The sequence below is a fragment of the Phaseolus vulgaris genome, chromosome 11 (genome assembly GCF_051622355.1).
Source record: "Phaseolus vulgaris cultivar YP4 chromosome 11, ASM5162235v1, whole genome shotgun sequence".
Classification (NCBI taxonomy): Eukaryota; Viridiplantae; Streptophyta; class Magnoliopsida; order Fabales; family Fabaceae; genus Phaseolus; species Phaseolus vulgaris.
The window spans coordinates 46,778,540-46,796,106 of NC_143508.1; the positions used below are offsets into that span (position 1 = coordinate 46,778,540).

Sequence of the window (17,567 nt, forward strand, 5' to 3'; positions counted from 1 at the left end):
CATATGTCAAACTTAATCAAGCAAGAGTCAATCAAGTTCAACAAAATCTTATTAGAAAAAGTGTCTACTGATATATTTAATATCTCACATTTTATGGATTGATATTGTAGAATATGGAAGCTTTGATGAAATAAATCTGTGATGAAGGCTTGATGCTTTGCTGCTTTGATTGAAGCTTAGTTCTAGGGTGTTTAGAATTTTTGTAAAGATCATTCTTAATCCTATGCACAAGCTGAATCAATCTGTTTTAAAATAGAAAAAATGTTTTTCTAAGCAAAAAGAAAAACAACTGGTTGAATTCATGATATAATCAGTTGTTTTACACTTAACTTATTTGAAGGTTTTCAAAACTATTTTTGACTTGGTTGACTAACTGTCAAAACCAATTCAACCGGTTAAAACGAAATTTCAACCGGTTGATTGTCACATTTCTTAACAGCTTTTTAAAAACCTATTAAATATGTTTTCAATTGAATTAAAACTAATTTGGTTTTTCTTTATATTAACTGCCTAAAACGGCTAGATTTAAGAGTTATAAATATGGTTTCTCTTTATATTAAAAAACATATAGAAAGTGAGATTGAAAACGTTTTTGAGAAGAGATTTGATTCAAAGTTTTGCAAGATTGCCTAAAGGCTGTGCATTGGTTCAAGAACTGATCTTAGGAGCTCTGTGATTCCTGAAATACCAGGTGTAATCTGTTCCTTCTTTATTCTTGTAATTATTACTTTTCTATACTTGTAAAGTGTGTAAACCTGTAAGGTTAGAGGGTGTTCTCATTGTGGTTATGTGAAAGGCAAAAAGGGTGAGTGTTCTTGGGTTATCAAGATTACCTCTTTGTGGCTTTGAGTGAGTGTAATCTGTGATTGATTACTAGTGGAAAACCCAATGGTTATTCTGGAGACTGGATGTAGCTCAGAGGTTGAGTGAACCAGTATAAATTGAGGGTGTAATGTCTTTCTCTCTCACTTATTATAAATTGTTTGATTTGATTTTGTTGTTTCTGCTGCCATAAACAACCGGTTAAAATGAAGTTTCAACCGATTGATTTTCTGCAAACAGTTTCAATTACTTTATTTGTTTGGCTTTCTTGATTACTCTTTATGTGATTGTTGATAAAACTTCATTCTTATCCAATCTTTGCGAAAATCTTTTGTCAAACAATTCACCCCTCTATTGTTTAGGCCATTAATTCTAACAATAATTATTTGGGAGGGAAGCTTATAAGACCCTCGAGATTACATATGGTTCATGCCAATAGCCATCTTGAAAGCTTGCATTCGTTCTTTGTTTGAAACTCATATTATACTCATCCATTTGCTTCACTATTTCTTCAGAGATGATCCACTCTTTCTTGGTGCAACAACTGGTGATGGAGGTAGTTGTTGTTGGCATAAATATGGGGGTTGGTAAGGTGTTCTAGCACCATATTGATATGATATGTAATCTTGTTGTTGTGCCAAGTTCCTCCCCCAACTCAGATTAGGATGATTTCTCCAACCTGAGATGTACTTGTTAGAGGAGAGGTCATGGTTGTACTACTACTGTTGGTGATTATATGGTCTATTGTTATGGTATATATTAGCAACATATGCTTGAGGAAACTCAGTACTGTTGCCTCCTTCAACTTCATATAATGTGGGATAAACATCATTATGATGATTATCATAAGTACAAATCCTACATACCCTTCACAACTATCTAAGACATGGTATGCTACTTTACCATAGAGGTTAGATCCTTAAACTGGGTTCTCACCTGTGCACGATTAACAACATATGTGGTCCCCATCTCATGTACTCCTCGAGTAAAAGAGATGAGTTGCCGTGTGCTAAATTACTAGTTGTTGGATGCCATGTTTTCTATCATTTGCCTCATAGCAGTAGATGTTTTGTCCACCAAAGCTCATCCACTAATAGTGTTTATCATTTGTCTGTCCATATGTACTGAATGAGAAGTTGCTCATGAGTTTGATGGAATGGGCAGTTTGCACAGAGTCTCTTGAATCTCTCCCAATATTCGAATAGACTTTCCCTGTTCATTTGCATTATTCTACATATCTCCTTCCGAATCACAATACTCTAGACACATGGAAGAATTTTTCCAAGAACATTCTTTTCAGATTATCCCAGCTAGTGACTGATGCTGGCAGAAGATAGTACAACCAGTCTTTTGCTTTGTCTTGCAAAGAGAAGGGAAACACCTTTAGCTTAATGTGCTCCTCTGGAACCCCAACTGGTCTTATGGTGGTGCACACTATGTTGAACTTTTTTTGATGTTGTTGTGGGTCTTCACCTGCAAGACCATGAAACTTGGGCAAAAGTGTATTAAACTAGATTTTAATTCACATTCCACATCTAAATCAGGATATTGAATATAAAGAGTTTGGGTGGCAACATCGGGTGCACCAAGTTCTCTCAAATTTCTTTCAACTTTAATATCAATTTCAGAATCAAGATAAAATGAAGTAGGAGATGAAGAACAATTAAACGCTATGTTTCTAGATCACCTATTAACAAAAATATCAAGCAGACTAAACTGTCTAGCTAGCTTATGGTATGTACGTTCAATCCCTGGATCAAATGAATGAAATTCACTTGGGTTTGCTCTAGTCATACACCAAGGAAGCACTAATATGCTTAAACATACATAGATCTATTAAACACTCTAAGAAAAAGGTATTCATATTTTTTTTAAAAAGCTTTGAAAGTTTACCACGTAAACTCTCATAAAAGAGAGTTGGGTCACAATTGGATACTCTTAAACACCAAATCTTTTCTAGCCAGAGTTTTTCCCAGACAACTTTCACGAACTTCCCTAAACTTTTGTTGACATCAAAATTAAAAGGAAACAAAACTAAAGTTTAAGTAAAAAAATGAAGACAACATTAAAATTGCTAAAAACAAAACCACAGGAAAATAATAGAAATTAAAAACAATAATAGAAATTAAGAGTAAAAATAGAAACAGAAAAATCAAAAGTAAAAATAGCAAAAAAATAAAATAAAAAATAAAATAAAAACAATAATTAAAATAAGAAATAAAATAAAATAAGATATGACAAATCAAAATAAGATTAAGTAAAAAAAAAATTAGATATGACTTGGTGCTTAACAGTAAATAACCAAAATAAGGTGAAATAAGATAATATAGAATAAGATGAATATTAGATTTTATTATTATTATTAACATTATTTTCACTATAATAAAAATCTTATTAAATAAAATGAACAAAAGAAAACACACTTAGATACGTAGAAAATAAAATTATGTAGATAAATAAAGAATGTAGGGAAAAAAAATTTCAAACATAAATAAAAAAACTCGACACCATATTCAAATTGAATTCTCGGATAATAGCATACAATTGTCTTTTAACAATCAAATTAAATTTTTTTCAACGTATACCATCTAATGAGGAGGTGAGAATTTGTCTAATGCTAAAGAAATGACAGTATAGACAAGGTTAAAAAATCTCAAGTCATCATCTAACAAATCCAATAAAATCAGTATTCAAATTTGTCTGCAATCAATGAAATTTAGAAATAACAATAAATGATAGGGGTTATGATGGTTCAACAAGAAAATATAAAAGACGATTAAAAACAATAGAGAATTTAGGTTCCTCCCAAGTTTATTCACCACAAATTACTCATTGATTTTCCTAAAATTTCATCCTTTAATTCTCACACAGATGTCAAACTTAATCAAGCAAGCGTCAATCAAATTCAACAAAATCTTATTAGCAAAACAAGCATCTACTGATGTATTTAGTATCTCATTAGTTCCAAGTGTGTACTCGTGAGATGTTTATCTTCTACCTCTCAAACTAAGTGAACAAGAGATTGATTTGAATTAAGCGAAATAACCAAGAAATATAATTAAAGAGAAGAATTGAATTCTCAACAAGCCTTAAAAAACTATTCCTTTGGCAGAAACTCGATTTCAAAAAGATAAAAAATAAAACATAATCTACTACAAAAAATTGAAGAACAAACTTTATCAAACAACCTCAGAATTCAATGGGAAATCACAAATGAATCAACCCAAAGGGGTTTAACCTCCCATGCGAAGGAAAAAAGGGTGCGTGGGATATATAAGTATTTTCCTTGTGTAATTAAGTCTCACTCTTTTACTTGGCAAGCAGACCGAATCAACTATAGTACAGTAGAGGGTTATGGTATCCAAAGGGAATTAACACTACCACAATAAGATTATCTTTTATAATGAAGTGATTTGAATTTTAAAGATAGTTTTCATGTAACAAAAAAAAAACACTAACAAAACTACTAACTATTTAGATCAAAAGGTGAAGTATTAGACAATCAATGAAGTAGAGAGATAACAATATAACACAAATGTTAGAATTAGAATAACCTTGTGAATCTCTGTTGTTCTTGTTATTTATAAATGCGATGTTTTATTCAAAATCCATGTTCCTATTTTGGCCAAACCAAGCCGATTTCTCGTACAAGGTTATCCAGAGCAGTAAGCCACACCACTCTTATGATCTTACCTCTGCATTAGGATGAAACATTTCACCATAGTCTTAGCTCTGAGCTTTGCAATCATTGAATCCTATGGCTAACTGAATAGGGTTCAGAAACATGAAATCACCTTCTGGTCTCATTCATTCCCTATGGACAATGGTCGTTTCTCACCATTGAGCATTAAGCACACTACCAGACCCAAGGAATTTGATTATAACAGGGAAACATGCATCTATAAACAATAACTCTAGAAATATCACAATGTCATCCAATCCCAACAAAATAGATTTAGCAACTCATAATGAAATCTTACAATTCAACTCAAAATGAGTAGCTAAATTACAACAATAAGGATCTTTTGATGTTGCGATCAACTTGGCTTCTAGATTCCTTCCTCTAAAGATTTGTCTTCACTTCTTCTGAGGCTTTAGCCTTCTTGACCTAATTGAATTCTAAAGTTCAAACTCTCTGAGCCTAAATTAGCAGAACCTTTCTATTTAAGCCTCTCCAAAGAACTCACCTGATCCTTCTACCTAAATCTCTGGGTACATCTTAGTATTCAAGGACTCTTCCTTTCTTGCATTCATTATTAGTGCCTTTTAGTTTATTTTGATGCCTCTCGATGCTTTAGACGTTACCCCAAGGTCCTTATTTATAGTTTTAGAACTGGGATTCAAAGGGGTCCAAGGAGATTGGTGATTTGCTCGACGTAGGAAAATCTGCTCGTCAAATTGGCTTTCTTCATCCTTAAGCATTTTTATTGATCTTTAATCTTATTTTCTTGGGCTTATTGATATTTCAAAGTGAAGGATTGACACCAGATCCTCCTAATCCTTACCAAATCTCTAATTATGAGGTAGGCTTGGCTTAGCTTTGGTTCCAAGCAAAATCCTCTTGATCCTAACTTAATTAAATTTGGCTTGAGTCCTTTCTTAGTGAATTTGGGTTTTCTTCATGGTGAAGTATTCTACTTCACTCAACGCTTCTGCCTCTGGAAGATTATGATGTTATGGCCTCAATTTGCTCAGCGAATGGGGATGCGCTCACCGTTTTGTAGATTTTCATTCTGTTGAGCCATTTTCCATGCATTGGGTGCATTGACTCTAATACCCCATCCTTGTTTACTTTTTTTCTTCACTTTTATGCACAATTATATGTATTTTGCTTCTTATTTTCATGTTCTTCATGTGCTACTATGGTTGGAGTGATTGACATGCTTTCTTGCTGACAATTATACATATTCTTCATATTTTACATTCCTTTTTAACTGTCTTTTTTGCTACAATTAGGCACTTATAAAAAATAAGAAAAATAAAAAAAGGAAATAAAAATAGGTTTAGAGTTTGATGTGCGCTATGAAATAAGATCCAAAAAGCTCTCATCATTCTCCCTTTGATGTCTCTTTTATAATCTTCTCTTCCTTCCACAAAATCATATTTGAAATTTGCCTCATGATATTGTTTTACAATTATCAAATGTTTTCTTTCTTTGTTTCAAATTATTAAGCAGATATCTTCATTCCCAACCTATACCAGATTTTGTTTTCGCTTCTCTTGTAGATATATTATTTCCAAACTTCCTTCAAAGTTGCACAATGATTGTAATTTTTTCCAATGCTGCTGCGAGAGATATTGCATAAGATTTTCTTGAGTAATATCTTCAAAGGATATTTGCTTGATGTAATCAAATCACCAAATCAATATCTTCCTTTTCCATATTAAAGCACCCTTCAGTAGGTGCTTCAAGAAGATCATCCAACAGATGCTCTCATTACATCGTCTAGTCAAATTGTTTGCTCTATGAAATACTAGATCGTTTGCTCTATGAAATGTAGGGTCGTTGTTTTGATATTTTGTACTAGTACATCAAGCACAAATTGACTTCTTCATCTTCCTTTGATGATGAGCTAGAGGATGAATCATCATTATCTTGCCAAGAAATGCAGACTCTTCTTTCTTTGCCCTTCCTTTCAATATTGGCAAAACAAGTATAGTTTGTAGAATTGAACTCATACACTTTCTTACTATTATACCTGTTTGAAGATTGGTTCCTGTCCAGGTTGTTCTTTTTCAAGAATTTACTAAACTTGCTTGTGAGCAAGTTAAGAGTTTCACCATTACTGCACTCACTTGAGTCTTAACCATCCCTATAACCAACAACTCTTAAGCCGGTTCATCTCAAGTTCATGCTTCCTTAGCTTACCAAACAAAGAGGTGGTGGTCAATGTTGTTAAATCCTTAGATTCAGAAATTGCAGTGACCTTTGGTTGTCAAGATCTATCCATGAATTTGAGGATCTAGATGTTTAAATCCTCCCTTTCAAAGATCTTGCTAAGGCTGATGAGATGATTCACTATGTGGATGAATCTTTTCTGCACATCCGAGATGACTTCCCCTTTAAGCATTATGAACATTTCATATTCTTGAATCAGAGCATGTTTCCTTGCTCTCTTAACATCAATGACGCCTTCATGGGTAACCTCAAGGATGTCCTACATCTCCTTTGCAGAAGCACATTGTGAGACCCTGAAAAACTCATCAGAATTTAAAGAATAAGTGATAACGTTCTTAGCAATGCAATCATATTAAGCTCTTTTACTTTCACTCTCAGTCCATTGGGAGCAAGGTTTTACAATGAAAACATCATCTTTTTCAAATTTGGGTACAAAAGGACCATTTACAATAGCATCTCAAATTTCTCTATCAATTGATTCAACAATCTATTGTTTCGGAAAACAATTTGTTATTTCTATAACAAAATTATGTTAAGTGTTTTGAACTGTTTTTAAATGATTCCAATTGGTTTTAATTAATGATCTAACAACTTTGACCACTTGCTTAAGTCTATACAAAGGCTATTTGATGATCTTTTTAAGAACCTAAGAAAGAGAGACTATTAAAAATGTTTTTCAAAAGATCAAGAACTTTGGATCACCACTTGTGTGTGGAATATTAGTTGTATTACAATTAGAGTTAATTTAACGGAGAAAATGATTTATTTTATTATACTAGAAAGAATAAAATATTGTTATCATTATTATAAATTAGGAGATTATTTTTATTACATATTTTGAACGCTATATAAGACTCATATTTATTTAATAAAATAATCGATCAATTTTTACTAGTTACGTATATTTTTTATTATTCCTTTCAAAAGTTAAAAGGGACTTAAATTTAATTAAAATTAAAATGAATAATTATTTTCCACTATTATTTATTAATCTTAATTTTTTATTATGTAGATTTTTTTTCAAGTAAGAATTAAATTTGTAGTAAATTGAGAGGGAAATAAATTTTTTTGTTTATCTATTTTTTTTTTTGTAAAATTATATGGATGTTAAAAAAAAACAAGTGTAAGAAGGAAATAAGAATGAATGGAAACAAATGAGTTTATAGATTATCATAATATTACGATAAAATCTCTTAGTCATAATATTACGATAAAATCTCTTAGGTATATGTTGATTACAATAATAGAATAAAAATAGACTGTAAAAGTAAATTATATTAATAGACAAAATATATACTAAAATTATGTATATGAGTATATTATATCACATAAATTTAAAATATTTAAAGGTTATTAATATTTAAAGTATTTTCTATTATTAATAATAAAAAAATATAACTTTTTTTTGGTTGGGATGATATACATTACACTAAAATCATTTAATAACAATTAATTTTTTATTAAAAATAATTATTTTTTATAACAACTATATTATTTTATAAAATAAAAAATATTAGCATTTAAAATAGTTTCTATTATTAATAAAATTTATAAAATAATTTTTAAATGATATTTAGTATTAGCTATCAAAATTTAACTACTAACTATTTTAATTCTAAATTAGCTTTTAATTTAAAATTAAAAACTAATCTAGAATCTAAAATGGTCTATAACTAAAACTAACTTTGATAGCTAAAGTTTGATACTAATTTAGAAATTATTTTATAAATTTTTAACAGAAATTATTTTACATACCAATAATTTATCTAATTTAATAGTTATAGTAACTAATTATTTTTTATCTCTAAATTAATTATTATTAAATAATTTTTTCATATTGATATATAATCATGTTACATGAGTTTCCATCTTACTCCAATTGAGTAAAATTATATGAATATAATTTGATTTTTTTTAATAAAATATATAATCTTCATCGCGCAGAACTGTCCGTCAAACATTTGTCTAAACTATTTATAAAGGAAAGAAACAAAGTTTACAGAAAACAGAGGTGGTTGTTCCTAAATTTCAACGATGCATGTCTTTGGTGTTTAGGCATATTAGTGTGTCGTTTTGTTAAGTATTTTGAGGTTGTTCTTGTCCATACATATGTGCGTAATATGCGCCATTTGTTGCCTTCTCTGCTTCAGTTTGTAAATATATATTGAACTTCCAACTACAGACACTTTACATCGGAAATGGAAGTTGATGCAGCAATGATGATGATGTGTGTTGGATTTTTGATTGCATTTGTTATCATGTTCTTAACAAAAGCACTGAATTGGGTGTGGTTGGAACCGAAAAGAGCAGAGAGATTCCTGAGAAGACAAGGCTTAAAGGGAAACCCTTACACACTTTTCTTTGGAGACATAAAAGCAATGAGCATGATGCTGCATCAAGCAAAATCTAAACCCATACTCATCAACGATGATGTTGCTCCTCGCCTTGCTCCATTTCAAAATCATTTGGTCAAAGTCTCTGGTATGCCTTCTATACCTTTTAAGAGGGTTATAAATTTTTCAGTGTTTTTCATAAAATTAGAAAACTAAATAAAAAAAAAAGTAATTTTTTAATTTATAAATATGACCGGACGACTAGGTGGTCGGTCAGAATCCCGAACCATCTGATCACTGGACCATGATAAGAAGGTCAGGTGATAACACGCCGACCGACCCATGACGACGAACCATGGGTTGACCAAGTCAGCATGGTTAATCTATAATTAATAGTTGTTTAGCGTAACCCTAAACTGGAACCAACCTCCTAATCGACCCACTAACGAAGGTCAATTAAGGTAATATAAATAACACAAATTTCAAGAATCAGGTATGTCATTATCTACAGTACTTTGACAACCGAGTGCCGACACCCTGAATGACTTGATCGTCGAAGTGCCTTCTGCAAGTACCATCTCAGCTTGTGCTACCAAATGACCGAGAGGAGGAATGTGAAACAGAAAGCTGAGAATGATAACGACCAACCAAAGGGAGGAACAAGGCAATAGTTCTCTAAGCTCCAACGCTCGTTCGAAAACATAAACTAATTTTGAAAAGTTAAGATAAGATAAAATTTAAATCCAAGTATCAGGGCATTTATCTTGCACAATTATCAAATTTTTAACATATGTTTAGTCTTACAAACTTTACATTAAAAAATTTCAATAATCAATTGGGTAGAGTGTGTGAAGAATCCATATTAAATACTTGAATAACCAACCAGTGATATATAATTGTATTAGCAAATAAAGAGACCCACTTGCAGTTCTTGTAATCAAATATTCCAGTTTATTATGTTGTTATCGTATACCATTGGTGAATCATTATCATCATTATTATTACGATAAAATAATGAGAAAATATATTATTATTATTATTTATTGACATGCTTAATGAGAAAATAAGTTAATAATTTTTGCAGGTAAGAATTCGTTTTTTTGGTATGGCCCTAAGATTACAGTGAATATTATGGATCCTGAAGCAATAAAAGAGGTTCTGAACATGATGAATGACTTTCCAAAGCCAATCCTTAATCCACTTGCCAAGTTTCTCATAACAGGACTTGTAGATCTTGAGGGAGAGAAATGGTCAAAGCACAGAAAGATCATCAACCCTGCATTTAATATCATCAAACTCAAGGTTTTTCTTCTCTTTTTCATCATTCTGGAGTTTTCTTACTAAAAATTTCTTATTTTTCACATGATCTCTGAAGTCTATGTTATTAATCTTCATGGAGTGACGTATTCTATGCAGTTTGAATTTTTCTGGTATGATTCTATTCTAATGAAAATTGATAAACCCTAAATCAATAGGATCAACTACATTTAATAGTATATACTCTCACTAGAAAGAAAATTATGAAATAAAAATTAATTTTAGAAAAAAAATAATTAGTTGTTATACTTACTAAATTAGACACCATTTTAGGGACTAAATAAATTTTTGATTTCTAAATTAGTTTTTATTATTATTAATTAACAACCAAAGTTTTTCTACCAAATTTAGAATCTAAATAATTGGTAGTTAAAACATTGGTTGTTAATTAGATACCAATTTAGAAACTATTTAACAATAATATAAACTAATTTAGAAACTATTTTTTTTTTAATTTTTAAAATGGTCTCTAATTTAGTTATTATTGTAACTAATTATTTTGGTCTAAAAAATTAGTTTTTATTTGATGATTTTCTTGTAGTGTTTATCTTAGAATATCATATTATAAGTAAGAGTTCTTTATACTTAACATATAAATAGTTGAGTAATTTGATTGAATGAGAATGAGAATGAGAGTAGGATTATTATTGAAAATAAAAAATCTAGATTCATGTAAATTTTCATATAAATGTTCTTTAAATAAACTTTTCATAAATTAAATTAATTTATATATTATTTAGAAAACCATACTAAATTAATTCTAATTTAAGAAAATATTTATTTCATTTTTTATTTTCTTTTTAAAAACGTTCATGAAAAAATAATTAAAATTCTATATGAAACAAAGACTTTTTCGTTGGAGATCAATTAATTAGTGTGGATTATAACATTTTAATAAGTGTTAATTATATTTTTAATTCTTGAAATTTCGGATGAATTTAGTTATGGTTTCTCAAATTAAAAAGGCTTAAAGAGCGCAAGAGTCAAAGAGGAGAGTGTAAATAAAAATTGTCGTTGTTGGCGTGACCTACTCCTATTGGAATTACTGTTATTTAGGTCAATCTACTTGTTCATATGTTTTTTAGAGAAAAAAATTAAAACTATTTCTTAAAATAGGTGAATATCTTAAAAATTATATTTTAAGTGATAAAAGATCTTATATTAATTAGATATATAATCAAATTAAAATATTTAAGTAAGAACTAAAGCTCATTTTAATGAATCAATTTGTGAAATTTAAAAATTCAATTTCTAACAACTATATATTATTTGTTTCATAGTAAATTGACTTAATCAGTAATTATGAAATAGAAACCAATTCTAAATAATTAGTTTTTATTATTAGTTTCTTAATTGATAACTAATTAGTTACCAAAGTTTTAACTACCAATTATTTAGATTTTAAATTTAGTAGTAAAAACCTTCGTAGCTAATTAGATACCAATTTAGAAACCATTTAACTATAATAGAAACTAATTTAGAAACAAAAAAATTTTTTAGTCTCTAAAATGGTCTCTAATTTAGTTACTATAGTAACTAATTATTTTTTGTCTTTAAAATTAGTTTTTATTACATGATTTTCTTGTAGTGATATATAAGATGTTAAAAATTTCCTCAAAATAAAAGTTATCATTCATTTTTATAGCGAATTCAAATTCAATTCTTTGAATTAAATACATAGTTATATAAAATATATATTTGTTTAAGTGTGGTTGAATATCATATATCTACTAGAAATTGTTATTTCTGTATGTATTATCATATGTGTATTATCACGCGAAATTGATTTTTATTCTTAGTTCAAACTTTAAATCTTATGGTTATTTATAGGAAGAAAACTATTCTAAGAAGTCCTTAATAGTATTTTTTGTTATATAACAAACGAAATTCTCAACATGAACTCTATTAATATTATATATTCATGTTAGCAATGAATCACCATGAAATATTTTAATATCCTAGTCCACACTCAAAATTCGTTTGTCACAAAATTCATTATAATAGTTTCCTTACTATAAATACCCGAAATGTATAAAATTTGGACTGAGACGAAAACTAATTTCATGTAAAAAATAGAGGAAAAAAAACATATTTCATGTTAGATATATAAGACTAAAATATAAATCTTTCTAAACCAATTTCCGAAATTATATTCGAATTAATGTCCACTTCCTAAACAAAGTTTATCATTTTTCTTTAATAATTCCATATAAAAGTTACAAGATCACAAATTCTAAATTAGTGACAACAAAATTGAAGTATGTTCTTATTCCAATTGGTAGAATCTAATAATCAAATCCGAGTACAAAAGTGAAATGATTATTCTTTTTAGCATCAGTGGATTCCAGTGGATACCTGTCTTCATCTTTAAATGTCTCAAAATCTGTTGCAGCTTGTGTTGCCTGCCATGTATCATAGTTGTATCGAGATGATGAAGGAATGGAAGATGTTACTAAGAGAAACAGGATCATGCATGGTAGATGTTTGGCCATTCTTAAATAACTTGACAGCTGATGTGATTTCTCGTACAGCTTTCGGAAGTAGCTATGAAGAAGGAAAAATAGTGTTTCAACTCCTCAAAGAACAAGCACAACTTACAGCCAAGGTCTTTCAATCTGTTTATATTCCAGGGTGGAGGTACATTATTCAACTACACTTTCGTATTCTCAATTTTTCGTTCAACAAACAAAATACAATACACATGTGATGCTTTTATATATATATATTGTGTGATATAATGCTTATATAAATTAGTAGAGAAAATTTAGTATTATTTTGACATACACTTTCTTTCCAAGAAAATAAAACACAACTTGTCTAAAGTATTAATTTATTTCATATCATCAATCATCCTATCACTTTTTATAATATCATGCTATAATATTCATTAAATACTTAATAAAGGTATTATGGAAAATGTAAAAGCACAAACTAAGATAGTTACAAGTTACAATTGATCTTGTAGTCTAAAGTGCAACATTATTTTTATCAACAAAACGAATAAATAAATAATAATCACTTCAGGATGATCGAACCCTTATACAATTGTACTTTAACTTCTTCCACCATCCCAAGAAACACCTACCAAACCAGCAAAACCACAAATCCTAAGGAAAACAAAACCTCCAAAAGAACATCAACAAACCAATCTCATGCAAGCCAAAGGGTTCAAACACCAATTAGGATAAGAGAAAGACCTACAACGAGACTTAGAGTAAATCCAAGACCAAATCTTGACTTGCACAATTGCAAACACTTCTGACACGTCAGTTTTTTCCCTATTAAAAATGATGTTTTTCTTGTGTTTCCAAATTTCACTCACAACTTCAACCCAGATTGCTCCCCAATAATCGTTAACCAAACCTGAAGCATTACACATCTCGAACTGAGAAAATTTGACACAGGATCAATGTGAATCACAGACTTCACACCAACCCACTCAAAACAAAAACACCAAACAAGCTAAGCAAACCTGCAGTCGAAAAACAAATAGCGATGAGATTGCTCCTCCTTCCCATACATCATTCGTGAAACACCTATGTTTATTCTTTGAGACTACTTTCATATTTTCAATTAATCAATTATTATGTTACTTAGTAATATGGTTGGGAGGAATGCATGAAAATCACAAGGTTTTATTCAAATTTCTTACAATTTATAGAAATCATGTACCATACATAACTAAAAATGAAAATGAATAAGAAAACTAAATCAGAAGAAGAGTGAAGCTAACATTGATCACCCCTTTTCCATTGTTAGGTTTCTACCAACTAGATTGAACAATAGGATGAAGAAGATTGACTACGAAATTGGAAATGTACTTAGTGGAATTATCCAAAAGCAGGAGGGTATCATGAAGACATGTGAAGCTCCAAATGATAACCTATTAGGGTTACTATTGGAATCAAATCAAAAAGAGATTGAAGATGGAGGAGTTAAGAAAGATGTTGGAATGAACACCAATGATGTTATTAACGAGTGTAAGTTATTTTACTTTGCTGGACAAGAAACAACATCGGTGCTACTAAATTGGACAATGGTGTTATTGAGTAGGTTTCCCCATTGGCAAACACTAGCAAGAGAAGAGGTCATTGAAATTTTTGGCACAAAAGAACCAGATTATGAAGGATTAAATCGTCTAAAAGTTGTAAGTATGAGTTTTTATCTTGCTTGCTTAAATCATTAAAAAGTATCACTAGATTGAAAATATAATTTTAGGATAACTAAAGTTTTATGTTAAAATAGTAAAGCTTAACTTGAATACAACATTCATGAATGCCTAAAACTATATATATGATCTTAATTTTGAAACTACACATGTTTTTAATTAATTTGAACCTTGTAGATGGAAAGCATATTCGAGAGAATTTATAGTCAAAATGGTCAATTAAAATTCTTGATGAATTATTTATTGATCAAATTAATGGATATTTTACACCAATAACATGTTACTTAAAAAGAATAAGCTAAGAAAATAATAAATAAAAAAAAGGGTTAAATGTGTTTCTCATCCGTGTATTATAATACAAAATTAGTTTTCGTCCATAATCCAAATTTTATACTTCCTAGGTATTTGTAGTAAGAAAGCTATTAGAATGAGTATTTACCATTTTTTTTCACTGACAAACAAATTTCTAGCGTGGACTATATTATAATATTATACTATTTATGCCAGCAATAAATCAACATGAAATATTTTAACATCCTATTTCATGCTGGAAATTTGTTTGTCACTTAAAAAAAAATCTACCAAGAACCCATTCCAACAATTCCTCACTACAAGTATCCAAGAGATCTAAAGTTTGGACTAGAAATGAAAATCAATTTCGTATGAATGTATAAGGACGAAAAACATATTTAACCCATTAAATAATGTTTTAATTACAATAATATATTATCTTGTGACATTAGTTCCTATAAAAAAATTGATAAATATTTTTTTGCATGTTATTGGTCCTCATAATGTGTTCACATTGATTTTAGTCCTGTAAATATAAAAATAGCCAACATTATAGATTAATTATTTTGATTAATTGAACATATTTTTAGGAATAGTCTAACTTGACTTATTTAGTAAAAAGTTTAGCTTAACTTTCACCAATATAATTAGAGCTTAAGCTATCAAATGTAACTTTAAAATAATTTCATTATGAGTTATGTATATGATCTTAACTTTAATACCTAAGTCTTATAAAACTTCTCTATTGGAGTGTGATCTCATGACATAAAATTTAATATTATAAGTCACATGAATGAAAAAAATACTTTTTTTCTAATTTTCTCTCAATTAGTTAAAAACAGAATATTAAAACGAAATCCTACAAAATCTCTTTATTGGAACACAAATTACTATGAAATCTTAAAATTGATTTAATATATCTAAAAAGTACAGATAGATCTCTAAACTACTTTAATGTCAAATTAATCCTTAAAAATACAATTTAATGTCAAAAATGGTTTTAAGTATTATAATTAATAACAAAATTTAACAACAATATAATTGTCACACTTTTTATACTTTTTTTTATGATGATTAACTAAAGATACCCTGATTTTTTCTAGAAAAAAATTATCATTATCTTGAAGTCACAGTGCTGGGGTCATAAATATATTTCTAATTTAATATTCCTTATAGACTGAGCAAATGATAACTTCATACTTATTGGTATACCATTGTTCTTTATCAGTCATAACCTATGGTAACTTCATTAATATAAACCTTAATCTTCATTAATGGCAAATGGTGACTTTATTAATATAAGCCTTAATTTTCATCTTAGTGGTTTCTTTTTTTCATTTCGATTCAACTTAATCAAGTTTACCTGCTACCACACCTCATTCAAAAAAAAAAGTTCCATTTATTATCCATAGAAAAAGTTTTGAGAAATTGATACTATTGTGCTAAGCTTTATCTGTTGTAAAAATAAATCTCTTGCTTTTGAAAGAATGTTATTAATGTTAATTCATTATAGTTTCTTGTGGCATTGTCATAGGTCACAATGATTTTGTACGAGGTTCTAAGATTATACCCACCAGTTACTGCCATTACAAGAGTCCTAAGGAAGAAAACCAGGGTTGGAAATATGACTTTACCAGAGGGAGCACTAGTTACTATTCCAATTGTGTTGGTGCATCATGATTTTGAACTATGGGGCAGTGATGCAAAAGAGTTCAAACCAGAAAGATTCTCTGAAGGAATCTTAAAAGCAACAAATGGTCAAGTTTCATTTATCCCATTTGGATGGGGTCCTAGAATATGCATTGGCCAAAACTTTGCATTGCTTGAAGCCAAAATGGCTTTATCTCTGATTCTGCAAAGCTTCAAGTTTGAGCTATCTTCCTCATATGTTCATGCTCCAGTTACAGTCATAACTGCTCAACCTCAATTCGGCACGAATATTATATTACAAAAGTTGTAGTTTGTTAGCCTAAGAAAAGGTTTTTAATACTTTTCTATCTTGTGTTGTGTGGCTTGAAGCTAGAATTTTATCTTGGAAAAGTTTACATGCAGAAAACAAAATCTTATTGTAAAATTATATAAAATAGTTCTTTATATATTTGTCCTTATTGTATGTTTTATTACAAAATTCTATATAGATGGTTTCTCCATACTTGTATTGAACTTCAAATATTTTAAATTTCAATTTTAGGGTAAAACTTTTTCCATATACCACTACAAAAAATAATCAATATTATTTATGGATTTTTACCCACGAATTTTAATACGTAGGTAAATTCAGCATTACCTACGAATATTACCTACGGACAACATTATCTATGGATATTACCTACAGATTTGAATCCGTAGGTAAATTCAGCATTTTCTACCAAATATTATCCACGAATCTTATTACCTACGAATTTTTACCCACGGATCTTATTACTTACGAATTTTTACCCACGAATCTTATTATCTACGAATTTTTATTACATAAAAGATCTTTATTACCTACCAACTATTATCATAATAATTATATACATAATATTAAAAATATTATTATAATATAATTAATTATAAAATCATAAATAATAATATTTAATAATATTTAATAATATTAATAATATTTAATAATATTAATAATATTTAATAATATTAATAATATTTAATAATATTAATAATATTTAATAATATTAATAATATTTAATAATATTAATAATATTTAATAATATTAATAATATTTAATAATATTAATAAT

General features: G+C 29.0%; 1 protein-coding gene across 1 annotated transcript; it reads left to right on the plus strand.

The window, feature by feature from the left end:
- Positions 1 to 8,919: 8,919 nt before the first annotated feature.
- LOC137824962 (cytochrome P450 72A15) lies at positions 8,920 to 16,881 on the plus strand. The gene is made up of 5 exons (XM_068630635.2): positions 8,920 to 9,202; positions 10,139 to 10,356; positions 12,764 to 13,008; positions 14,131 to 14,518; positions 16,365 to 16,881. Exons 1-5 carry the CDS (start codon positions 8,920 to 8,922, stop codon positions 16,788 to 16,790), a joined length of 1,560 nt encoding a protein of 519 aa, XP_068486736.2. The 3' UTR covers positions 16,791 to 16,881.
- Positions 16,882 to 17,567: the final 686 nt, after the last annotated feature.